Here is a 25,786-nt window from a genome sequence, read left to right as displayed (position 1 = left end):
TGGAGTGAGTGACAAAAGTTTTATTAGAAATACAGTGGAAATGCCACTCCTGTTAACCCAGAAGTGCAGAATTTTGCAAGCTGAGATCCTAGCATTTCCTTTTATGTATAAGGAAAAATGCTGAATCTGAAAACAGTAGCCTTAACAGAATATATATAGATACATGAGTACAGCCTATAAACTGCCCTTCCCCACCTCCCAGCCCAGATGATAGCTTACAAAATCTAATTCCTGTGGTGACAGCAAAGTCTATCAGCAAAAAGCCTGGCTGCCTGTGTCCCCATCTGTTGCAGCACTCTGGTGTTTGGGAAACTCAGACCAGCAGGGAGAAGCCCATACAAATACACTCTTTTTCATGTTCCTGACCTAACAACACCTTGGATCAAGAAACCCCAAAGCATTTAGACTGCCTGATTTATGGTGGTTTGTTTTCTGTACTGTTTCACTGTTTCTCAGCACATCTGCAGGCTTGAGCAGTGAAACAGGACAGGAGGCTTTCACTTTTCCATCAGCTCCCCTCGGTTCCCCTTGTGACGTGCTGCTTGCCTGCTTGGATTTGCAAGGTGGAAGGGAAAGTGTAAATGTCTGTTTTCTATTTTTGCATTGTGATTGTTCCCTAAACTATCCCACCAAATCCCTAGTGACCGGTATATTCAATAAGACAGCGATAGCTCCAGGGCTTGGTTGACTTGGGCACATTATGGATCTGGGCCATCAGCTTCCCCTGCCCTCCCTGTGCCAGCACTGGCAGCTGTGGAGCTGGAAGAAAATGTCCCAGAAAAAGAAGTGAGGGTGGCTCCACATTGCTCTGCATCCATCCAGCAGTGACGCTTCCAGCCAGCCTCAGAGAGGACAGATATGCAAAGGCGTCCTCTTGTCATAGTTTTAGTGAAAGAGATATCCCACACTGCAGTAAGAATAAATCCTTCTTCAGTTAGTTTTGGGACATTTAAAAGCGGAGTTCTCTTTACATGGCCACAGAGAGTGAAATGGGGTTAAAAACCTACCTTTCTCAAATGTTTCATTTCCAGGATAATCAGGGCTCTTAGTGCAGAGGGCTGCCTCAATCAGTGTCACTCTCTGTATGTCCTGTAACTTGAGGTCAGCCCTGCTGACTGTCCTAATACAGCTGACAGAATTCAAATCACCCTCTGCAGATTGTTCTCCTGCTTCAGGCTGGGCTCTCACTCGCATTTGACTGGCTCTCAGATGCCCATTACAGGCAGGAATACCTTGGTGAACCCAGTGAAGCAGGGAGTCATTTGTGAGCTTTGGTGGGTCTCAGATCCATGCTGTCTCTGCAGTCACTCACTGTAAGCAGGCCTTAATGGCTAAGCTGTATTGTGAAGATGGGTTTGTGGAGAGGGAAAGCATTATGGTAACACATGAAATATGCATTACCCATATCTTCTTAAAAAAAAGAAGAAAGAAATCCCCAGCCACCCTCAATGAAGTTTAGATGAGCCTTTCAGTTGTTTGCTTGGATAAAGGCATGGAAATCCAAATCCAAAAGATTTTTTGGGTACGAAACCCAAAAGTACCCCAACTTTGTAGATGCAATCTTTGCTTATAATACTTGACTACAGAGCAAATTAAGGGGAGGACAAATGTTACTGATTAGTGATTACAGAAGGCAGAAGCAGAGCAGAAAGCAGAAATTCCAGGGAGTGGGACCTGCAGAGCCCTGACATGAATTAGCATCAAAATACATCTTCTTGATACAGATGCTGGGGACCGTGTGTGACCACTAAAAAATGAGCTCAGGAAGGCATTTTCAGCTGAGGGTACAGAGCTGCCTGATGTGACATGGCAGAGAGCTTGCATATGTCTCAGGAAAACTTGTCCCTGCCTTGGGATTTGTTACAACAGGAGAGAACCCTGACTTCAGCTGCCTGAGCCTGGTGGGTGCCCACCGCCTGCCCCGCGCCTTAAGGAGGCTTTGCGCTTCGTACTTGGGACTGAGCTGCTGTTGTTCCTCTGCACGTCCCTCGAATCCCCCTAAGCCAACACCCTTTGCTAAGACCGAAAAGCATTTTCCAGACGCAAGCAGGAGTATGTGGGAGGGTGGGTGGGTGGGGTGCAGGGGACTATGAAAATTTCAAGAGGACGCATGCCATCCTGGCTTTCTAAATATAGAGGACCTGAACCATGGCTCCTCTCACACGCCAGCAGCGTGCTTTCTGTTTCGAAAGGCCCCTAAAGCAAATATTGCACTGGCTGGTAGAGTGAAGAAAAAAAAAGGAAAGAGAGTAAAAATGAGCCCTGTGAGTTGATTGCAATTTCCAGCGCTGTTGCGCAAAGCCGCTCTTTAGGCAAAGCTCCAAGTGGTGCCCACACAGGGCTGACAAGGTGCAGATGGCCATCACGTGAAGGTGGTGGTGGGAGGAGTGGGCTGGTGGCTGCCCCAGCACAGGGTCAGGACCAGCAGTGCTTCCCCATCGCCCATCAGCACGTCTGTCCAGCGGCAACAGGGGATGGAGAGGGGCACAGCATGCAGCCCCCCCATCGGGAGTGGCTGCCACCTCGGTGTGGTTGAGAATGTGACATTTTGGCTCTGTGTAAGGTGCTGTGTCTCGGTTCCCTTTTCATTGCCATTATTGTCGCTCCAGTATTTGCATAGCACAACATCAAAATGTGTCAGAGCCAGAGGAAAGCGGTAGCTGCTGTTTCTCCTTTTAAAAACCAAGCAGTTATTCATGTGACACCATCACTGTCTGCATGTGTTTGGGGTGGAGGAGCATGCATGTCACCTTTGGAAAAGTTCTGCAGAGCTGAATTTAATCAAGACTGACAATCTTTAAGTCAAGCTATAAAATTCAGTAGAGAGTTATATCCCAGTAATAGACCCTATTAGAGGGTCTAGTGCAGTCTATAGATAGGATCTCTTCTCTATTAAATTCTCTAGGGCTTGAGTTCTCATTTACACAAAGGGCCCCTTCACCTGTGTAAAATGGCCATAAAGTAGGTGTAAAAATGATTGATGCTGTCTTTACAACCCCTTTACACTGGGAAAACAGTGTAAAGTGACCAGGGTGCAAATGAGAATCCCACCTGGGTTTGTGAGAGTAAATTACATCAAACCCTTCACAAATTCTGTGTGTCCATAGCGGTTTAATCCTACTCCTTTCTGTGGAATTCACCCAGAGAATACATTTCCAAAAAGAAAGGTGTTTTTATTCAACAGCTCTGGCCTTTCCAAGCCTTTTAGTCCCAGTCTTTCTCTTGGTGCAGTCCATGTGGACTCTGACATTGGGAAAAGGCAGGGAGCTGTCTGAATATATTGTGGTTGGTGAAAAACCTTTAATTAGTACTTTCTGAAAATCTTGATCCAAGCAAAATATGTGTAAAACTGGGGGGAAACAGTTCAGAACGCTACCATGTCCATTTCCCCATGTCTTCTCTTTGGATTTTATGCTCTTGGAATATATAAAGAGGAAATACTGAAGTTAGTCTTTGCTAGATCAAAATGCTCCGTATTTATTCATTAAGCAGCAAAGCACCACCAGAATACATGATGAATATTGTTTTCTTCCAGAGCAAAGGTTTAAGCTGCAGCACGCTGATCAGTGAACCGAAGTCAGCAACGGCGGCCCCCGGAATTGGAGGGTGCACTTCTGTGAAGGTGCGCACCTTGCTCAGTGGAGCAGGGTCTCTTATCCAGATCTTCCATCTTTTCCCTGTTGCTTCACTGGAGGCATTTTCAGGACTCTGAGATCATTACCACCATGTCTTTCACGCTTTAGAGGAGTCCCAGCAAGTTTAATCCCGGGAGTGGGTAAGGCAGAGTCCAGGCAATGCAAGCCCAGCCCCATCTAACAGAGCTGGCCTCTGGAAGCCCAGCACTTTGGAGGTGTTGGGAGACAGGGAGTGAAAACGTGGGTGAAATGGAGGTCAAAGGATTAAGGAGACAAAAGCCTGCTCTGGTGGAAATGCCACTCAGCCAGGGCCAGCCAGGACAGCTGTTTCTCACAACATCTTGCTGCTGCCAGCCTGCAGACAGCACAGCCTAGAGCCCTGCACACCAAGTTACCTTCTAAACAGGGATATTTGGGAAAGGGCAGGGTGGAAAACATACCCTGCTCTGCCAGCAGAGCCTTCCTCTTGCTTCACTAGCCGTCAGGGGGCAGCGCCTGGTGGCAAGGGTGGGAGAAAGGGCCAAAGCTCAGCTGTCATTCAGCCTCCCCTCAATTCCTTTCCTGCTTCTTGTTATCTTCTTTGCAGAGGCGAGACCACGTTTTTGACTGGAGGGAAAAGCAGGGACAGCAAGGGTCCTGTAGGTAGGAGGAAGTTCTGTCCTCTGCCGTGCACTTCCACAGAGATCACAGCTGGAGTCATGTGAGGAATGGGGGGACAAACCATCATCTGAGTACAAGTAGCAGGTGAAGAGGCACGCCTGTGCATCCATCTCGTATAGAAGGCTGGCTGTGGTACAGGTCCACAAGAGCTGCTTGCAAACACACTCCAATGGATTTGAGGAGACAGACTGGTTCCTGGCACCACACAGATGGCCCCGCCAATGCTGACAGCAGGGTCTTACATCCCCAGCCTTCCTGTACCTTCCACTGCTATCTCAGCTTGCTCCAAGCATGCCTGAGAGCCAGGCTTAGGACGTTGGGTGTGTGGTGACACGTATGCAAGCAAATTGCCCCACAGTCAAGCTTACTAGTGACTACTATTTTTAGGTGCATAAAAAAAAAGACCATTTGGAAGCTGGTCTCAAAATCCTTCATTTTCTGAAGCTCCTCTCTTTGCAGCTTGGCAAAGAGCACCCTGGTGACACTATGTCTACTCTAGAAACGCATTCCATGAGAAACACTTGAGTACATACCCAGAGCAGTGCTGCAGGTGGACCATAGGAGACCTAACTACACTGAGATTTTCTGATCCTGCAGGTATACTGGTCTAGCCCTGGGATGATGTATGATCACCATAAGGAAGAGTTTTCGGGTAATATTAGAACTACTTAGACAACTAGCTGTTTGCCAGACTGGGGTTTTGACTTCCTGGTGGCTATTTTTGCTGCAGAAACAGAAAGGCTTTGCTTCTTTGAAGCCTTCTTGGAGTTTTATTTGCTTCCTCCTTGCTAATGATTATGGCACAGTTTTTCAGGCATGTGATTGCTCCATCCCACCTCAGAGACACCCATGTCCTGGCCAGGATAGGGAAATCCCTATTTATGGCAGGGTGTGAGCACCAGCTGGCTTGCCCTTGCACAGATATCTATCAGCAGGCAGTGCAAAATGCTGCCAGTTTGGAATTGCTCCTACATTTGGAAGTCCATGCTGTGCTAGTAGAAATGTAAGTTCAAGGGACAAACCAACATACTTGTCATGGTATAAGGCTAGTAAGTCATAAAGCACTTCTAGAGCCACACTTTCACAGTGAAAAAGCACTGCTTGAATGTGGTTTGTTATTCTATACTGCATATTAAGAAAGCTGTTCTTTTGCCTTCATCATTATAAATGATGTCTTTGGGAGACTGGCAGTCTCTTCTTGCTTCCCTCCCTCCACCCCATTTTAAAAACATTCATTGTTGCAGGGATATATCTTTCAGGGCTTTTGGCCCAACTCCACTGCTGGTTCATAAGGCTGATTGTCTTCAGAGGAGTTACACCAAAAATGCATTTGGCCTTTTGTGCTTGGAATATAATTGGTGGAACTGGTTAGACACCGGGTTTGGGACCTGGGATTGCAATTAGAGCAATGTCAACATAGTTTTCAACGTGACTAGTGATTTAGGGTCCTCCACTTTGGGAGTGCAATTCAAGGTTTCTTAACTGATCTTTTCTCTGAAAGTGGGGAGGAATCTGTCTGGGGATCAAAAATATCCCCAGATTCCCATTAGTGAACCCACTCATATTGTTGTTTATTAGTAATTGGTAACCTGTATCATTAGTCACTCTGAAAAGTCTTACATATATTTTATATGGCGGTTGTTTATATTCACTTTGCTGTTGGTCTCAACCTTCATTTGAAGAATCTTGACCTCCCTTATTAATTTTCCATATGTTAAGCCCTCATTAGGTTAGTGTGGGTTATGCCCAGAGCATCCAAGAGACAATATATTCCCTAGGCATGATCAGCATAATTATAATTAAGCACTTTGGACCAGATCCTTGTCTCATAAAAATTGGTATAGCTTCTCTGAAGGCAAGGACAGATACCAGGGATGGAAAGGGACCCTTTATCTTAACAGCTGTAGCCCTGCAGATGAGTTCCCAATGATTTTTTAAGCTCTCATTTTGTCTATGGCTATTAAAGATCCTCTTTGGTGAGTATTTGTACAGCTGCATTTTTAGGACTTTGTGACCTCTACATCATCTCACAAGAGACCTTTTGCAAGAGCAGTCATATGAAATGCTCTTAAAATGATTGAAAAATGTATTCATTAAACTGTGTGAATGCTTTTCCCTGTCAAAAACCTTGTAAATGCTCATCCATCTGTGGTGTCTATGGTGGCAGTATGCTGACATTTTCCATTCCTTGGCTAACCCCTGCCAGCCCAGAACTACACTTTCTGTTTCTGGCCTTCAGTAGCAGTTAAAGAGTAGAACCGAACTCCCACATAGAAGACCTGGTATCTATGCTTCCACATCACGAAGCATGCCGATAGACACACCAGGGCTGTGACCAGATTGAGAGCCATCTGCAGAAGTAGGTACAGGTTGAGCATGCTAGTGAGGCTGTCACAGTCAGCTGCATCCTGGTAGATGAAGGTTCTACCAAGGGGGTCTTCAGTGTCCAGTTTGCACTGGCAGGACTCAAAGATGGTGTTGCAGGTAAATTTTGTCATCTGCAAATAATGGTGTGCAGCAAAAGCCACTGCCAAAACACAGGCAACCAGACCCACGGCGCTCAGGAGAAAATACATCAACTGAAAGAAAACAAAGAAAAAGAAAAAATAAAGAAAAAATCCTCATTTTTTCCAGCTACATGGGTAATGAGGAACACAGAATGAACACTTGCATATGGACTTCACATGGAACACATGCATTCAATGTACTACCTGGACACTGTATTCTTCAAAAATTGCAAGATAGCTATAACTCCCAAGTGATGCAAAGTTTAACAAGTGAGCTGGTTCCTGCTGGGATAGAGCTTATTTTTCTTCCTAGTAGCTAATACAGTGCTGTGGTTTGGATCTAGGCTGAGAATAATGCTGATAACACAGCAATGTTTTAGTTGTTGCTGAGTAATGCTTATTCCAAGTTAAGGACTTTTCAGTCTCTCATGCTCTGCCAGTAAGGAGGGGCACAAGAAGCTGGGAGGGAGCAGAGACCCAAACTAGTCAAAGGGATATTCCATACCACAGCATGTCATGCTCAGTATACAAACTGGGAGGAGTTGGCCAGGACCCACTGATTGATTGCTGGTCTGAGACAGGCTGGGTATCCTCAGCGGGTGGTGCGCAATTGTATTACGTGTTTATAGGGGTTAATTCCTTTCTCTTTTTGTTATCTCCCTTTTTTATTATTATTGTTGTTGCTATTTCTGTTGTTGTTGTCATTATATTTTACTTTATTTCAATTGTGAAACTGTTCTTATCTCAACTCATTAGTTTTACCTTTTTCAGATTATCCTCCCCATCCCACCAGGGGCAGGGGGACTGAGCAAGCAGCTGCATGGTGCTCAGTTGCTGGCTGGGGTTAAACCATTGCAGCAGGTTATCTCAAGAACAGTATTTCTGCCTTGCATATTTTATATGAGTATTGCCTTGCAATTTTGAGACCTGAAGAAAGCACTGAGAAATCGATGTCTCTATACAGCCAGAAGCTTTAGAGAGAGGGAGTGAGCATCTTCCTTGTACCTGCATGGGCCAGAGTCATCAGCTGAGATAAATCGATAAAGTTGCCTTGAAGCAGAGCTGAGCAGACTGAGGCTCAGGCTGACATCCCAGGCTACTGAGAAGTAGGTGTTTTTGAAACTTTGTTCATGTGTTATTCCCGGCTCTTGGTTTGCATGCCCAAACAAATCTGATTTATACTTGCAAATCAGGCAGCGAGGTGGCTGATCTTCTGCTTGTGGCCCTGTGAATGCAGCCAGCCTACTTGCTTACCAGGTCCTACTGTGGAGCACGAATTCAAATCTCCACAAAAAGTGCATGCTGTGCTCAATCTCCCTCTAAAACTTGCCCCATAAACATGGAGGAGAAGTCTTTAAAGGTGTGAAAGAGCAGTGAGCGCCCTTTATATCTCAGCGGTATGCCATGAGAAGAACAAGGGTCTATTTGTCACCCCACTACTCCTTGCACCAGTGGTAGCTTCAAAATAGGGTGGCTTTTATCAAGAGTAGCTATGTAGAATCCACCCCCACAAATACATGGAAACTGGCAGCAACTCAGACCCTTTGTCGCTCTGAGTTACACCTGAGACCTTCAGATACCAGAGCATATGGACTTCCCTTACTTTCGATAGCTGGAACTGGCAGTTGCTGTGCTGCATACAAAATATGTGTGAATGTATTTTAAAATCATATTCTGTGTTTAGCCAAAATAGCATTTTTGGTTCTGTTCAGCACTGTAGAAACATTTATTTTTCTTGGCGTCTTATCTGTCAGACACATGGCATGGTTGGGAATCTGTTATTTTAAACAGCAGCTTCTCTCTTTCTTAACCTCAATACTGCAAGCAAACTATCAATATAAAAGCATTTTTTATGACCTTGAAACTCCAAGTATGTATGTCTTGATAAATTTCATGTTCCTGGTGTATTTCTCTTCTGTCTACAGCATTGAATCAATCTTCCTATTCATTTGCCAGTTTGAAAAATAAAATATTTGGGCTTATTACAGATCTTAAAGCACTGTATAAATTTTCTCCCCAGATCACCAAATCCTTAAAGCAAGATCTTAATTTGCAGGACTTGGCTACTATTAAATTTATTGACTTCCTGTGCAGCCTTAAACCAAGAGCAGTTTCAAAATGAGGGTAGCTCTTATTAAATGCAATAACTTTCAAGGAAAAGGTCCATAAGAAAGGTGAAGTTGGAGAATGGGGACACCTCCTCATATAAACCACAGAAAAAAAATGGAGAACTACTGACTGATGGGCCCCTTTACAAGCAAAGATATGGTAATTCATAAACTGACGGCATTACTTTAAAAGATGGTGCAAATGTGTTTGATAGAGAAAACGGAAAATGGACATTCTCTGAGGGATGAAAGTTGTGCAATGTAGGAGTCCTAGTGGACTGTCTGGAAGTCCCCAGATTCACACCAGCAGAAGACAGAATCAGGCCTCCCTAATAAATGAGATATTAAGCCAAGACTACACGATGTGCCTGATTCTCCCTTGGCAGGTATTTTATTCAGCTGCCAACTTCTACCCAAAGTCAGGACAAAATAGGGTGAAATCCACAGCCTAAGCTACACTCCAAGTACAGTAAGCAAGAATTTGCTTGTTCTGTACCTAAAGGGAAGGAAATCCCAGTATCCAAATTACATGGGCAGCTCTTCCAGCAATCCTCAGAGCTGAACAGAGATGCATGGGGCCATTGGCGATTTCCAAATAGCTTATTATTCTCACAAGATGTTTGCAGAGGAATCTCTCTGCAAGCTGCTGAAAATGAACACATTTCCAAATATCAAAGGTGAGGCAAATGCAAGTACTGCCTGTGAGGGAGTACAAGACAACAAGTGCTGAGATCCCATCAGCAGATCAACCACATGCCAGCCCTGGAGGCAACTTCGCAAATACAACCTTGTAGTAAGCTCTGCCCACAACCATAACTTGCCACTGGAAAACCATTTTTTAACAGCTTCAGAGAGATAGGCATTGCAATTGCTGTTTGAATAGAAGGAGGAAAAGGAAGCAGGAAGAGACATCATATGACGAGGTCAGAGCATGGCAGCTCTCCCTCCTCCAGGTTCCTTATATGAAGAAGAATCTTTTAACAATATTTACTAGCAAAAGTTTTGCTCTGTGCCAAATAAAATTCAAGAACCTAAGATGGATCGAGTTCCTTGTGGAAAAGGCTTCTCATAGTTGTCAGCAGTGAAACCAGAAGTGTTTGCAGACATGGATCCAGGGGACCTCTTTTGAAGGTGGTAGTGACTCAGGCTCCCTGTGCAGGGAGCAGGAACCGCAGTGTGTGCTATGGTGTGGGAAGCTGGGGCTGTGCGAGCAGGAGGGTGTCATGCTACTGTGGAAGATGCTGTGAAGAGGACCACAGTGAATGATCTGTCAAATATTAGCAGATAGCCCAGGAAGTCCACAGGAGATCTCAAGATTTTCCTATGTGGGGTTTTTTGGTTGGCTGGTTTTGGACAAGGGAAGAGGATGTCCCCTCTCAAATACACAAGTAATAGCTGGACATGTGGCTTTGCCATATTACAGAGCATGCTTCCTGCTGATGCAGAGATGGGGCAAGGCAGAAATTTAGCCTGGGACTTGCCATTGCTCCCACCAAAGTGCAAAGCCACCCTCCCTTTGGGTGGTGGTCTTCCTTTTCCCTGGATGCACAGGGTGTTGTGAATACCCTCAGTCTCATGAAGAGATTTCTGCCAAAAGGAGTTCTAACACCTCCTCCTTTAACAGGATCCAGGGCTCATGCAAGTGTGAAATGAAAGAAGCAGCTGTTGAGAAGGAGGAAGGCAGAGAGGACTGCACATGTCTCCTGCTGTTTCCCACCCCGAGGGAGTCACTCACAGTGGTCATAGAGTCACCTCAGGGGTTAACCAAAATCCCCTAGGCCTGTGACTGTGTATGGTCCTCCTTCCAAAGTGACCCTTGGGCTAGGCAAGGGGTTCCAGGGTGCTCTTTGCACTGCAGAGAAGTCCAGCCAAAATTTTCTTCTAGGGTGATGCTCAGCAGCCAGTGCAGTTTCAGTGGGCACCAGCCTGAGGGCAGGGCCTCGGCTAGGGAGCAAGTCCCTGGGAAGAGAGACACAGCAGATAGGGCTGAACCCAACCACGCTGCTAGACGAAACATCAGGCCCCCAAGCAGGAGAGAATGACCAGAGTTACTTGGCTTTGTCTCATGATTGCAATTTTGCATCCTCAGCCTTGTGACATTTTTTGGTTCAGAGACACCTTTCACTGACATCTGAAGATCTGAAAAGTGATATTGGGGATTTAGATGAGTCCTAAAGTGAGATGTATGACCAAAGGGCTGGAGGAGACTCTTAGCTCCAACTTGGTTTAAAATAGGTATGTGCTCTGCAGCCAGAAGCCCTTTCTTCAGAAAGGCAGCAAAGGGGGTAGGCACTGTGGAACAATGGCTCCCAGTGCGAACATAGGACAGGAGAGATGAAAAGCCTGGTCAAGATGCAGTTTTGTGGCATGCTGCAATAGGAAACCTGGGGAAGGTAGATTTTGGGGAGGAGAATGCCTCGGGTAGGCAGGAGCCCATGGGCTATGGACCGAACCAGAAGTCTTTCAAGGGAGACTTCAGCTCTAATTCTGCCAGGGGATGAGGAATGACCCATTTTACATTTCCTGGGGAGCACTTCTACATTCTCGCTGAAGCGATGGCTCATGCTCCTCACTGCCAGGGTGGGCGGTGTTACTAAGGGTGGCAGAGACATCTGAGCTGCCCAGCCCAACATGCCGTTCCCACCACGAGGGATGACTCCCTTCCTGCTCGGATGCCAAGTTCAATTTAATGCTGCAGGGCAAGCAATAAAAAGCCTGGCGTGGCAGCTCCCGCCCAGCCCTGCAGCTCCCTGGGCAGCTATAAGGCTTACTTGCGGGTGTAAAGGTGATGGGTGAGAATGAGGAGGCAATCAAAGGGCAGAAACAATTGTTGTTCTTCTCCCTTTCTTTATGTAAGTATGGGAGAAGCTTGAGAGAGGCACAAAAGACACACCGGGGTCTAATTTCTAAAGCGAGGATGAATGCCAGGTTTCAAAAGCCACTCCTTGCGTTTTATTTCCTTCTGCCTTTTTCAGTTAATAATCACTGTTATTTTGTGTTGCTTGCATCAGTATTTTTCTTGGTTGTTATGTGTCTGCAAAATATTAAGAGCCTGGAAAATTACAATAATAAGAAAAAATAGCCCAGGAAAATGGTGTTAAAAATGCCCCATCTGGACCAAGCATTCTTAGCCTTTCTTTTCTAGCCATTTACCAGTGTCAATGAAGAATAGGTTTGGGGACTAAGGCAGGCCATGGTGCATGGTTTCTGCACCTCTATTACAATGCTCAGATGGGAATTTGCTTAGTGGAAGAATGCTTTATTCTATGGTTGGCTAATGCTTTCCCATGTTCACTAGTGCCTCACCCTGACACAAGGCACCGTGTGCTGATACATAGCTATCAGTGCTCAGGTACAGCCTCTCTATCCCCAGCCATGGAGGTGGGCAGGTAGAGATTTGCAGCCACAATTTTTTATAGCCACTTGTGCCTATGCAGTTTCTTATATCATGGTGAGGAGCAAATCTGCTGGGAAGATGCTGAGATGCTTCTTAGATCACATTAAAAATTAAAACTTGATTAAAGTGGACCCATTTTATACCACCCTACATCTGCTCCAACTCTCTATGAGTATTTCTACTTTATCAGTAACCCTCAGTCTTTCACCGAACACTTCCCAAGTTATTCCAGCTTTGTTGATTCAGATCTCTTTGATATTCTTAAAAAATGGCAAAAAAAAACAACAAAAAAACATGTTCTGATTTGTTCTGATACTGCTCTGATTTGAAATATTCATTATTATAGTTTCTCCTTTATAGGCTACAGCTTCTTCCTTAGCTGCCTGGAAAATACCAGAAAACCATTCTTGCATTTCAGGTGCATTTTCACTTCTTTTCATGTGGTCTTAAAAATATCTCCAGTATCAGTTTTTCTATTTAACAACATGAGAAGGAAAATAAATTAAAGTTGAGGTACCTTTACTGTGAACTGCACACACGTCTTCTCATCAGGTTGGTATGAAATGCAAAGCATAACAAATCCCACTAAGGACACCACACAGACCTGCAACAGAAGACATATAAAATGTGTCAAAGTTAAAGAAAATAAACTAACAAAGCCACAAAAATAATTATTTCCTTTTTTTTTCAAGCCCAAACACCTTTCTGTGTTAGCAGGACCGTAACTCAAGGAGCAGTGTGTAAGTGAAGTTGTCCAAGTAGGGGCTACAGCCATGCATGTAAGAGCCTCGTACCTGTGGATGCACCTGCGAGGAGGGAAGAACTTTTACTTTACAGGCACTGATGTACGAAAAACTTACTCAGAGGGACATTTTGAATCAGATCTACAAAGACACAGCCCAGCAATAGCCTTGAGGATCTATTTTGAGGTTTTGTCTATGTAACTAATGATCAAAAAGGAGCAGAAGTCTTATGAAGTTGAACTTGCAAGCCCAAAGAGCACCATTCTGTGTACCACTGGGTGCTGCCAGGGTTTTTGTCACCAGTGCAAGTTGTAAATCAGTAACCATAGCTGCCATTGGATAAGAAGCTGCACAGTTTATACGGGTGGCTTTGACCCTTTCCTAGAGCAGACACCTTCTCAAAGAAGACATCTCTCCTGCAACCTGACACTGCATTTTAGCCCTGCGGCAGTAATTTCTGAAGGTTAACAGCAATGAAAAAGTATTTACGTACTTTATTATTGGTTTAACTGTCTTTATTATTCATTCTAAAGATTGAGATTTATTTGCAGGAGCATATATTCACTGGAAGGCATTTTCCAGCCATGTAAGGGGGAAGATCCTGCTCTGAGGAGCTAGCCCAGTATCATAAGCATTAGAAGGGACCTTAGCTGAGATCAGCCAGCATGCTTTCAGAGGTCTTGTCTTCACACATGGCCAGGAGCAAGTGTTGACCTCCTTGCTAGGAGCACCTTGATTATAAATGATAGGTATTAAATTCTCAGTGACAACAGCAAGAAACTGTATTTTTTCCCCCCTTCATTTTACTTCAGGGGGTTTGAAGACGTCTCATTAATTTGAGGTGTTCTGCTTTCCCAGAGCAGTGGGATTTGCCCTCTCAGGCCAGACCCAGGTGTGAGTTGCCTTTGCTCATGGGTGGGACTACACCATGGAGATGCCAGCAGGAGTGTGGGACTCCTTCACAGCCCCATCCCTGCCTGCTTGCTGTGTGTTCTGGCACTGCTGTTCACATCCAGATATCCAGCTCCATAGGGAACTGCTTGACCTGCAGTGAAAAATGCATAAGTGTCTTCCTAGACAGCAATGGTGAAACACATTTCCTTTATGATCTGATGCGTAAAGTACCCCAGTTTTCTTTATATCTGCATTATTGGTATAAGGCACTAGGCACCAGCCCTGTGAAGGAAGAGTGCCTCTCAATACACGGGTAGTCATGCCCTCAAGAACCTGTGTGATTAATAACACTTTTCCCCATAAAGTTTTATTTCATGTCATTTCAGTAGGACATGAATAGAAGTATTGCCCGAGAACATTTCTAAAGAAAGCGTCAGTATTATTTACTCCTTTCCATGTCATGTGTATTTATATTCTGGTCCTATGACTTACACATGGCCTCCAATTTATTTGTTTTCTTCTTTTTATTGTTGACAGCCATAGCTGACAGGGCTGTCGGGGGAAAAAACAACCTTCCTTGTCAAAGGTCCTTCAGTGCTGGATTTCTTTTTGCCCTATAGTGCTTCTACGTGACTCACCCATGTTTTATTTCTCAGGATTAATTACCTACGTCCTTGTTCCCTTGGACTGTGTATTAATCTTTTAATTCAATTAACATGCCCATAAAACTTAAATCTTAAGGACATCATATCTAGTGATACCCAAATGATAAATTCCTCCAGTGGCAGCAGTGACTGAAGGAAAGAACATGAAGTGAGAACTAAAAAATATTCTTAAATATACTCGCTTAACATTACATGCCCAAATTCATGTGAAATCAAAGGGGCTGCTCATGTCAAAGCTAAACCTAAGTATCTGCAGGATCTGGTGCTGAAGGACCTTGTTATGAGCAATAAATTAGACTTGCTTTGCTTCAGCTACACTAGTAGGCATTTATGCTTACAGGAACCGAGGCCAGATTTGCCTTCAGGTTACTCCTGTGAGACATCATGGGACTGTGCCTGTTTTCCCACAGAAAGCCGACAGAACTGCATTCATTGCCGAAGGCAGAGTCAGATACCAGCAGTAGGATACTCTCTCTACCACCAAGTGCCTCGCACAGCTTCTGCAAAAACCCCACCAGATTTCCATGTGGCAGGATCAGGTCTCTTCAGAAAGCTTCCCATACAAAAGACTGCCGTTTAAAAAGGTTTTCCATTCCTGCATGTGCTTTCTAAAGTTCCTCTGGGATTTTAATAATATACTCAGGGGTACTTGAAGAGGCACACTTGTAGAGAGGTACTTAGAAAAGATTACACTGGGTCAGGATTCCAGCGAGTCTTGGGCAGGATATTTCAGAAGGCTTAAATATTTCTTTTATAACAATATGCCAACATTTGCTTTTAACCAGGGATGCGTATTTTTGCAACTAAAAGTAAAAAATAATGTTGCTGAGAATTATGACCCATAGACGTTTTACATTTTAGTTCTTTAAAGGTAAATTCGATCATTGGAGCAAACCAAAGTGTGGAACATTTATACAGAAAACGGCTTTATGCTCCTATTTTATACATTATTAATAGACCAGTTTTGAATTATACCTGTGAAGTGTAACAGAATAACTTTAAAAATCCTCTGCTAAATATTTTTTAGAACCCGCTAAGTAACTAAGACAGCTGCAGGCACATTACGGATGCTGTTGATGCTGATTGCTAAGTAGCATTAGGTAATCCTGTGTCCTAATGCTTCAATAGCCACTGCAATATCCCAGCGTGAGGCATACATTTCCTATGCCTTATTGACTAAGCACACAACATAAAATGCAGTTGAACTTGCTTTAGCACTTGCTTGCCACCAGTCGATACGTATTTGTTATACAAATAAAATAGATCCCATAAGAGCTGCAGAATAGCAGTTAATTAGATCAGCTTTTGTAACCGTAATCTGGAAAGCCAGAAATATGTATTTCTGTGCTGAGTAAATTTCAACTCAACTTCATTTCAAGATCCTATTTCAAAATTTCCAGATGGACTAACACCATTTGCAGAATAGGTAGTGGTATGAAAGGCTGTCCAAAGAAAGAATTTATATTTAGAAAAGTGCTGCCTAGAAAAAGACCCGAATGCAATACAGAAGTATTTAGGAAGGGTACAGATTTAATTTTGGTTAAGGCATACCCTGGGAAACATCCCAGTCCACAATCCTGGGAAAACAGCTCATTACTAGAGCTGGCTAAGAAACTTGAGAAGTTTATGCTGTAGAAAAGTTTCAATACTACTTTTTTGTTTCATGGGAAGCAATAGACCTTCCTTCCACTGCGCAGGAACATCTCAGGGTGGAAAAGTCACTTAAGAATTATTGGGTTTTAAACTACAAAGTTGAAGTAGACATTTTCCAAGTTGCCCCCACCCCAAAGAGGGCTAGAGCCTGTTGTCATGAGAACTGAATCAATTTTCTATGGATTTAATCAGGAACGGAACCTGACCCGACTGCATTGAAGAGTGGGTCCCAGTTAATTTGCCTGGAAGGATCCCTGCACTCACGGAGATCTAGTGTGCAGTCCTTGGCTCTTCAGGACTTTGGCAAACCAGCTCTCCCTGCATGCTAGCACAACTGGGTGTTTCTCACAGCTTGGAGCCTCACACACTGCAGCAAAATAGATGGCTCAACAGTGAGACTGCAACCATACCACAGTACACGTTCAATACTTGCAAGGAGCATGCTTTTACATATCTTAAAACCAGAACTCAAGCAGTAAATAAGATCAGTTTCAGCCTTTGTGTACCCCAAATCCTTCACCATCAGCTTTACTTTAGCTGGTATCACTGTGCTGAAGAGCTCCAGCTACCACTGAAACTCAGCGGGTTGACACCCTGCCCAGCATGGTGCCAGCATCCTCCTGCATCAGCCAAGCCTGTCCCTCCCACTAAACTTATGACACTTCTTAAAAGTGTCATGGGTGAGAAAAACAGGCTTGTCATCTCCAACAGGAACACACAGATGGCAATGCAGAAGGGTGTTTGGACAGAGCCCACAGATATTGCCACCCAGAGAGGACCACAAGGTTTGGGGCAAGGGAGCCGCTCTCCCTGTCCTCAACTCCCTGCAGCTCACTCATCTCTGGTCCTGCAAGGACTAAGCGTAAGGTGTACGAGCAGCACAAGGGCACCACATGGTAGTGATGAAGATGGGTACGTAATGTATGTAATTTGGGGAAATATGAACGCATAAAGCACATATTTCCGCTGTGGTTTGCATTCATTACCTTTGCATGCTAATATATTAATGTGGTTTGCTTTATTTTGCCAGATTTCAAACCACAGATTTCTCTAATGTCTGCATCTCTCCTTTGTCTACTTGTGAAACTGTCTTTTCTTTTGTTACTGCTACAGTTTTAGCCTGAGTGTTGCTATAGACTAGGTGGTTTTCGCCAGCAAATTGTTTCCTACCCAGAGCATCTTTGAAACTCTGGCACGTGGGTAAAGAGGGAGAGTTAGAAACCACCAAGAAATAAAGGAAGGAGGCAACAATCTGGTTCAAAGGAGCATCTTTGGTCTATGCCATAACACAAGACAAATGCTGCAGCCACTCACAAAGAGATAGTATAGGTCATCAGCTCTTGGTATGGGGGCTTGTTAGCAAGAACCTCCTGCAACAACCTTTAGGGGCAGAAAGCAAACACCTTGGAGGACAATACCTCTCAAGCATATACGGTGCAATACCACACAGCATTGCTGAGACCCACAGGTGGACTCTTCCTTTTTAATAAGAATGTAACCTCTCAACCTTCAGGGCAATGATTATTGTAATAGTGAAGAACTTTTCATTATGGACAAGTTATTTTATCGTTACTCACTTCAAAACACTAAGGATCTTTCTGTTTGTAGAGACAAGGGTAAAGAACTTTTCTATCTCTAGTAGCTATCTCTGAAGTCTCTGGATTACCCTCAGAGGTGATATTTGGCTTGATGGCTAACCTGCTTTATCAGATATAGCAAGGCTTAGCTCCTATTCACAACTATGGAGAAGCCATGTTATCCATCAAATTTAACACTCCCAATGGGCATAGACTTTGATGTAAGAATTAACATTTTCTTGTCAGCTTTGCTGTGACAAACCAGGATTATCTCTGATGCCAGACATCTGTACAGGCTGCTGCAGACAGCAGCACTGATGATTATTCACTTTATGAGGTTTGAGGAAACTGCAGTGAAAGCTGGTGTTACCGGCAGCTTTCACTGCTACCTTTCATCAACCTCAGGTCACCCTGGGTCTCAGTACCACACGTAAAAGAAGCCAGTTTGCCACACAGAGGTATTGCACCTTAATGTTTTTTTCTGCTTACAGATTTCTTATTAGGTTTAAGCACAGTCCAGTTGCATATAAATTGCTCCCAGAATTAATAGCTGTAACAATAATGATAAACATGTATATTGTGGTTGCAGGCAAAGGCCATCATCAAATAGGAAATCATTCTCTTAACAGAGATAAAACCCATCATAACTGACCATCCCTGCTCCACCTACAGAATAAAACAACGATGTCTTTACTACAGGTCCCTTCAAGACATACAATAACATACCACAGCAGATGCCCAATTCTGTAAAGTCATCAAAACCCTGCAAGAACATTCATAATCAAATGAAATGGTATTTTTCCTTAGCAATATTTGCTGCTTATGTCAGTTGCTCAGCAGAGGAAATGGTCACTTGTGCTATGGTAAGATTTAATTCCCAAGTCAAGGGCTACCATCACTTCCAAAGCAGGAGCTGTAGCAGCAGTCCATTACTGCTGTTCAGTCAGAAATATACTGCTAGGTGGTTAAATGCCTGAGGGAACAAAAACAAAACCAGAAAAGTTAAAAGTTCCGAGAGCCAGTAGTGATTCGCAATGTAAGAAGTGCAGTATGGCTGAGCACTACATGAAAATGACTTTGAGATGTATCCATGACTATAAACCTATGGAAAACCATGATCTCTATAGCCATAAGGTTGCCCAGGTGAGGAAACCTGTTTGAACAATCTCCCTCTCCAAATCTTTCCTAGGCTTTTTGCACAAGCACAGTCCAGCCAGGAACTGTGATTACCTCCCTCCTTCCCCTCAAGGTTGTAGCTAGACCAAGGGGCTAAACCACACTGGTGTCCAAAATTAGATCAGCACTTGACCAGCTATCACACAGACCTTCTCAAACCATTCTTACAGAACATTTCAACATTTTCTCCCATGAAAGTTTTCCAACTTATATCTGATCAAAATAGAAGTATGGATTTGAGATAATGAAGCAACAATGCATAGTCACTCTTAGAAAATGATGAGATTTAATGGCAGAGGGCTCTGAGGAATACAGCTCTGGTGCTACACACATATATGGCTACAAACAAGCGCTGGAAACCTCACCATAGCATATTGCATGCACAGTACCTTGCATACCATCCAGAGTTTCACATACTTTGGAGAAGGTTCAATTAAATATCTAAACTTGGAGGCTCTTCTTGAAGGCAGTCCTTCCTCAGACCTTTTGATATTAGCCCATGGCTAATTGAAGCTAGCTAGTATAAAAAATGGATGCCTGCCTGCCTATAATTTCCATTAGTGGAATGGTGCTTTGATGGCACAGTCGTAAAGTGCCACTTTTCATTTCAAATTGGTATGGGTTTCCCTAATAACAAGTAAAAGTTAAAAATGCAGCAAGGCTATACAGGAGGGAAAGCCTGACTGAAAGCCACCTCCACAATTGCTGTAGGAAAGGTGTCAAAAGCAACAACAACAAAACCTCAGCAAGGAGCCAGGGCTAACAAGAAAGCACCTCTCTTCTTTCGGGCTTTAAAAGAGAACACGTTTCGGGGGTGATTTGAATAGTCAATCATCCCCCATATCAATACAGACGGGGAGCGGTTGCCTTTTGCTCTAGCTGGGGATGCTTCCCAATTATTGACCCTCTCTAGGAAGATAAAAAGATTGCCTCACACAGAAAGTGGCTGTCTGATGATTAGAAGGGCCACCACTGTGCAGCCAGAGCATCCAGCCTTGTGGAAAAATGTTACATCCAGCAGGTGTGAGGATCTGGAAAGAGAAAGGCAAGGAGGCTGACAGGGGTTCACCCAGACAGGTTTGCCTAGTTTTATCATGTGAGAAAGGCTTTCAGGTGGGAAAATCTATAGAGCCTCATCTGTGGGGAAACTGTCACAGACAATGCGGCCCACGAATTGCTTTGTCACATGGAGCCAGGGAAACCATCTATGTTATAGGAACAGCTACAGGTACAGCAAATTCATTCCAGTCCAGAGGAGCACAGGCTTAACCAACCCCAGCTAATCATGAGGGCACAGCCCCGATTTCTAACTTATATCACTTTATAGCACGGTACCACCCTTCTTTCCCTAGATGTCTGTATACAATGCTTCATTCCTTCAGCATCCATCTCACAACAACATTCTCAAAGCTTCTTTTTAACAGTCATATGCATCACCATCATTGCATCCATTTTCAGGATTAAAATCCCAGCTCATGGCCTCTCCCTGTTGTTATCTTCTACCATTTCAAAAGTTCAGCTTAATTTTAGGGGTCTTGCTGCTTCCCTAGGAACTCAGGATACCAGAGTGACTTTGCCAAGAGCTATACATGCCAAAGAGGCTGCTGCGTGCAGGGAGCTTCCTGCCCTTCCAGCCTCAAAATGGCACAAACCCTGACAGCCTGAAGAGGCAGAGGCTAGTTTAGCACTGCCTGTTACAGGCAGCGCTATTGATTTTGGCACTCAGGTTTACCAGCCCATGAGCACGTGCTGAGTCAGTGGCTGGACCTACCATCTGAGTCAGACTCATGCAGGAGTACATCAATTAAACAAACATCTCTATTATTATCATCATCTGATAGGAATACACAGTGTCAGGGGATAGTCCTGGCTGCTTGCTGCCTATGCTGTAGCAAGCACTAAAAGATTTTTGAAGCATGAAAGCCAGCCAGACTCCTCTGCCAGCCCAGGTTGCCTTGCACCATTCCCCAGTGCAGCCATGCAATGCCTCACATCTCCTGCAAACCATCCCTCACAGCTGCTTTTTTCAGCCATCACAGGATCTTCATTTGTCTCACTTGTCTGTGAGATGCTCAAAGCAAAGAATTTGTTTCCTAAAGTTTTGGCTTCTTTTTTTTTGAAGTTTCTTTAAAAATATATAAAAACTTAGACATAAACATTTCCTACTCCAAGTAAATGAAGAATAGTTAAATTGCTTTTTCAGCTGAAAGTCTGCCTGCCTTTTGCACCACAAAGCCCCACATCAGCCTCACTTCATCAGGGCACAGAAGCCGATGCTTGAACACACCGATGCCAGAAAGCAACAAGCCGTGGCTACCCCTTGAGTAAAGCTCAGGCACCCTCTGGCCTGGGAAACACAGAGGAGATGTGGCCATGAAAAGGCTGAGCAGGGAGAAGCATCAGAGCTCCTGGGCTGAGGGCTCAGCCCCTGACAGATCTTTTGAGATACTTTTTGCAATAACATAAGTGACACCTGGAGCCATGAGCTGCTTGAGAAACAGCTTTTGTTTTGCTTAATGTCTTTTAAACCCCCAGTTTCGTGTACATCCAACCATATAGATGGATCTTAAATAAGTTTCTGACAGAAATAATAAACACCCTGGATAATCATTTCTGATGAGCATTTCTGTAACTTTCTTAACTGCCTGAGTCTGCAAAACGGGGCTGGAAGGGAGCTTGCCTGTGAAAACTCTGATGCTCTCAACTTTTGATCACGGGAAATAACCTAAGAGCAGATTTTTCAAGGGGAAATACATCGTTTCTTCTTCTGGGTGTCAAAAGGCCACAGGCTAATGAAAAAGAATGAAAAGGATACCATTAATATCTACTGTTTCTGCAACACTTTTCATCTGAGTATCTCAAAGCAAGGGCTGACAGATAGCCATTATTAACCCCACTTTACAGGGGAAATAACAAAGTCTTAGCAAGGTTAAGTAACTTGCCCAAAGCTATGCAGCAAGTCAGTGGCAAGACACAGAAAAAAGGGGAAAAAAAAAAAAGCAAAAATAAAGCCCTGCAGTCTTGGGTGGATTTGTGAAGATTTTGTCCAAGCTCCTTCAAAACAGCAAGAAGAAAGAGACTGCCAGGGTGGTATAGCCTGCAGTTTTGGGTGCCCCAGACAGGTCTCAGAGAGGAGAGGCACAGACATCTTCACTGTAAAGGGCTACAGGTAGGTGAAACAAATGTTTCAAACACCTGCCTGTTTTAATTGTTTTTATTATCCTGTCCCTAGCAATGTGGAAGAGTAATTTTACAGGGAATAGGTTGTTGAGACTGAAGCAGAAGTGATAAATCACATAGGCTCTGTGGTTTCTGTCCATAAACCTTTCCTTTGGTTTCTGACTCATGTCCCACAGATTTCAGATGAAATGCATTTCCAACTAGTAGGTTTTAGCCAGCTTTCGTGGTGAAATGATTCTGATGCAACACAAGCTGTATCTTTTCCTTCTGCAGGAGCTGCAGGAGGGAAGGGCTGGTGCCAGGCACCCCTCAGGGTATTGAGGACCTTCTCTCCCTGTCAGTGAATCACTGGCCACATTTATTCCACAGGATGGTAAACCCAGTTCCTGGCCTGTGCTATTCTCACAAACCTAGGCAGTCAGGTTTTGAACCAGTTTAGTTCAGATTGCCTTGCGTGGTGTTCCTTGGTAGCTTTTTTACTGTTGCTGCTTCTCTAAAGAAGTTCCTTTTCATTCATGGCAATGCACTAAAGCACTTGATTTTCAGCAAGGAACACTATCACCATTTTGCCACTAATTAAGAAAAAAAAAAAGAAAATAAACCAACCTTTCAGTCAATCAGGGTCTATTTAACACATTTACACTTTTCCATCATTTTTATGTCATGCTGCATTAACAGCCGTGGGGTCAAATCCAGCCCTGGTGTAATTCCAAAGGAGTAACACTAGGAATGAGCTTCACCCATTATCTCTAATGTTGCTAAAAAGGTCTCCATAATAGATTTTTTAAGTTCTTGATTCTGAATACTAATCAAGTCCTTTAAAAAGAGCACTTGAGTGAGATGCTACTAAAACAAATATGCTCTGGTATTTTACACCACATCTTTCTGTTCTGCTGCTCATTTCTTTGCAAACAAATGAGTTTTGGGAAGTCACTTTCTGCCATGAAGTGTGTTCTCAAGCAGCACATGGGTCATCCAACCCCTACCTATATGCCCTGCATGCAGCCTTTCACAGCAGCCCAAGAGCCAGCCCACAGGACATCCAGCCACATGTAGGGTGTCATAGCCAAGGGTCCTCCTTCACAGACCTGTTTACCCTCCCAGCTCTCCAGAGGCCACTACACAGCTCAGTAGCAGCACCCTGTGACCTGCACACCCAGAAACTCCATCTCAGCCGTTCCTGGACATTGCCATCCAATGTCCCAGTAAGCACCAAATACCTCCAAAGTGACATCAGAGCACAGGAACAAAGTAAATGCACCATTATTTCACACCTCCTGCATTTTGCCCCTCAGATACGTGCTTTGCACTACTCCCATAGCGCATCAGCCATGGTCGAGCTTTGCCTGATGTGGTCATCTAAATGTCACTACTACTTGTGGCTGTTGATAAAAGTGAGGGGTTACAGCTCTGTTTTCAAAAAGTAGTAACTTTTGAGGGGTTTCAGGCCTCCCCGAGGGAGATCAGGCATATGTGAATATCTCGGATGGATGCTGTTTGGACACTGATGACATTCACATGGGCCAGGGGCTGCTTCGTTGGCTTTTCTCATATGCCTAACTTCATTCTAGTTTGTCCAGCTCACTCTTTCCCTAGCTTTTTCTAGTGAAAGAGCCATTTCAAAACTGGGGTACTACTCGTGTGGTCTGGAAAACGCAACATCTGACCTCCAGAATTCCCAAAATAAACAAAAGCAGTGAAAATGTCACATGCTGCTATTTTATCATCTGTACTATCCCCTGGTTTGTAACAGTGAAAACCCCAGGAGGAAGTTCTGCTCCCGAGCAAGGGCAGGCTCTCACCCGCAAAACATCACATACCTCTTCAGATGGAAGAGAAACAAGAAGGAGCAGATGAGTAAGAGACCTCTTCCTTCAGCAGCTCAGGCCCTGCTCCTTCCACTCTTTGGGAAGTCATTCAACAGGATTAATACAGCAAACCCTAAACAGTTCAGGTGTTCAGATAATCCTCTGACTAGCAAAGAATTACATTCACAGAAGAGGCTCCCATAGCTGTTTAGCGCATCAAGAAATCTGTAAGTACCTAAACATGAATTTATTTGCTGGGAGTTCTTACAGTCTAACAACATACAAAACAGTGCTAACACTTCAGTATGTATTTTTCCTGAAGCCTGCTGCCTAGGGGGGGAAAAATGCACACTAAATTACATCCGAGGCACATCCCAGGCTCATAATCATAGAATCACAGAATCACAGAATCACAGAATCACAGAATCATATCACTGACCCTGTCCCTCCACAGGCAAACCACACATCCCTGAGCACTTGACCACACGGGTCTACACTGTGCACAGCACCGAGACCCCTCACCTCCTCCCCACCTCAGCAGGTGCTGGGACCAGCCAAGGCTTCCCCACTGGGGATGCCTCCTATTTACACCCAGCAGGACCCTGCCCTTTACCCCGTCACCACCAGCCCATGCAGCGAGGCTGGCGCGTCACTCAGAACTGCATGTGACTTGGCCGCTGGGCCCTGGGATGCACTTTCTTTCCCTGCCACGCTACCCACCACTGAGCCAGCCCCTTCCCCATGGCCACATGCGGTCTGTCCCTCAGCTGTGGGAGCAGCAGGGAGGAAGAGGGTTAAATCACAGCGGTTCTATGACACAGCACAGCGAGGAAGCTGGAAAGACAGCCATGTCTCTCCTCTCATTATTACCAACACACCCAGCTAAAAGTTGCAAATTCTAGAGTTACGCTCTCACTTCTAAAACCTGATTGTTACAATTTGGTGGGGAAACGGGGAAGGCAGTGTAAGTAATCAGCATTTTTTTTTCAGCATCACCAGACAGGAGTTCACTGCAAAGCAGAAGTTAATAAATACATCTAGTGAACAGCAACCCTGCATTTTACTTAAGGTCTGTTGGGTATTGCAGGGAAGAATAAGAAAGATTGTGTTATTCTGCAGGAGCAGTTTCCTTGGAAAAGTACACCCAGACATTTAATCCCAGGAATATTTAGTTAGCATAACTCAAATGGTGTTGTGCATGCAGTTGGTTAGTCTAAAGTGGAGCGTCATGCAACTTGCATTAATGCTGGCAAAGGCACTTTATGGAGAAACAGACTTTATGCTTACAATTATCCCAGCCCAATATGGAGTGTCTCTGACTAGCAGAGAAGAACTGATGCCTGCCATAAGGAAGCCCAGCACTGTTACAGAGACGCCTAATGCCAGCTGCAACAAAGCAAACAGCAGTGGGAAACGGCAGCCACAACAAGTATGGGATTCCTCCTCCTGGCCAGCTTTGGGATCCCCCTTGGTTTTCTTCCGCTTCTTCTTCTTCATCTCAGACTCCTGCGTCTTGCTCGAGTCAGTGCCTCTCTCCCCTTCAGGTGCCTTCAGGGACGTGCTGTGCTGGGGTTTCTTCTCCTTCTTTCCCATGCCGATGAACTTTAGGTTTTCACGTGCGTGTGTGTGTGCGCACACTGATGGGGGTGTGAGGTTTTTTGCCCCCCAAAGCTTTGCTTTGTGCTGGCTGAGTTGTTCCTGGTATTTGAATCAAGGAGGCTGAACAAATATGGAAAACATTTGGAGCAGATTGTCAGAGCTTCAAAATGCCACATATAGCCCA

At 44.4% G+C, this 25,786-nt stretch overlaps 1 protein-coding gene across 1 annotated transcript; it reads right to left on the bottom strand.

Moving 5' to 3' along the window:
• Nucleotides 1–25,777, bottom strand: SSPN (sarcospan). Its single transcript, XM_062634806.1, has 3 exons — nt 25,291–25,777; nt 12,825–12,911; nt 1–6,874 (listed from the first exon to the last, which is right to left on the bottom strand). The coding sequence occupies exons 1-3, from the start codon at nt 25,594–25,596 to the stop codon at nt 6,509–6,511; spliced, it is 759 nt and encodes a 252-aa protein (XP_062490790.1). The 5' UTR covers nt 25,597–25,777; the 3' UTR covers nt 1–6,508.
• Between the last annotated feature and the right edge of the window lie 9 nt (nt 25,778–25,786).

The sequence above is a fragment of the Pezoporus occidentalis genome, unplaced genomic scaffold (genome assembly GCF_034315485.1).
Source record: "Pezoporus occidentalis ecotype Australia unplaced genomic scaffold, CSIRO_AGI_Poc_V1 ctg44, whole genome shotgun sequence".
NCBI classification, from domain to species: domain Eukaryota; kingdom Metazoa; phylum Chordata; class Aves; order Psittaciformes; family Psittacidae; genus Pezoporus; species Pezoporus occidentalis.
Note: the sequence above shows the minus strand (reverse complement) of the source record. Positions and strands in the feature narration are given on the sequence as shown.

Bases quoted from the DNA above. Each gene is read 5' to 3' on its own strand.
- SSPN (XM_062634806.1), bottom strand. From the start codon at position 25,596: ATGGGAAAGAAGGAGAAGAAACCCCAGCACAGCACGTCCCTGAAGGCA. The intron at 12,912-25,290 runs GTAAGCATAAAG...CTTCTGTTGCAG, and splicing joins CATATTGGGCTGGGATAATT to GTCTGTGTGGTGTCCTTAGT. The intron at 6,875-12,824 runs GTACCTCAACTT...GTTTTCTTTCAG, and splicing joins GTGTGCAGTTCACAGTAAAG to TTGATGTATTTTCTCCTGAG.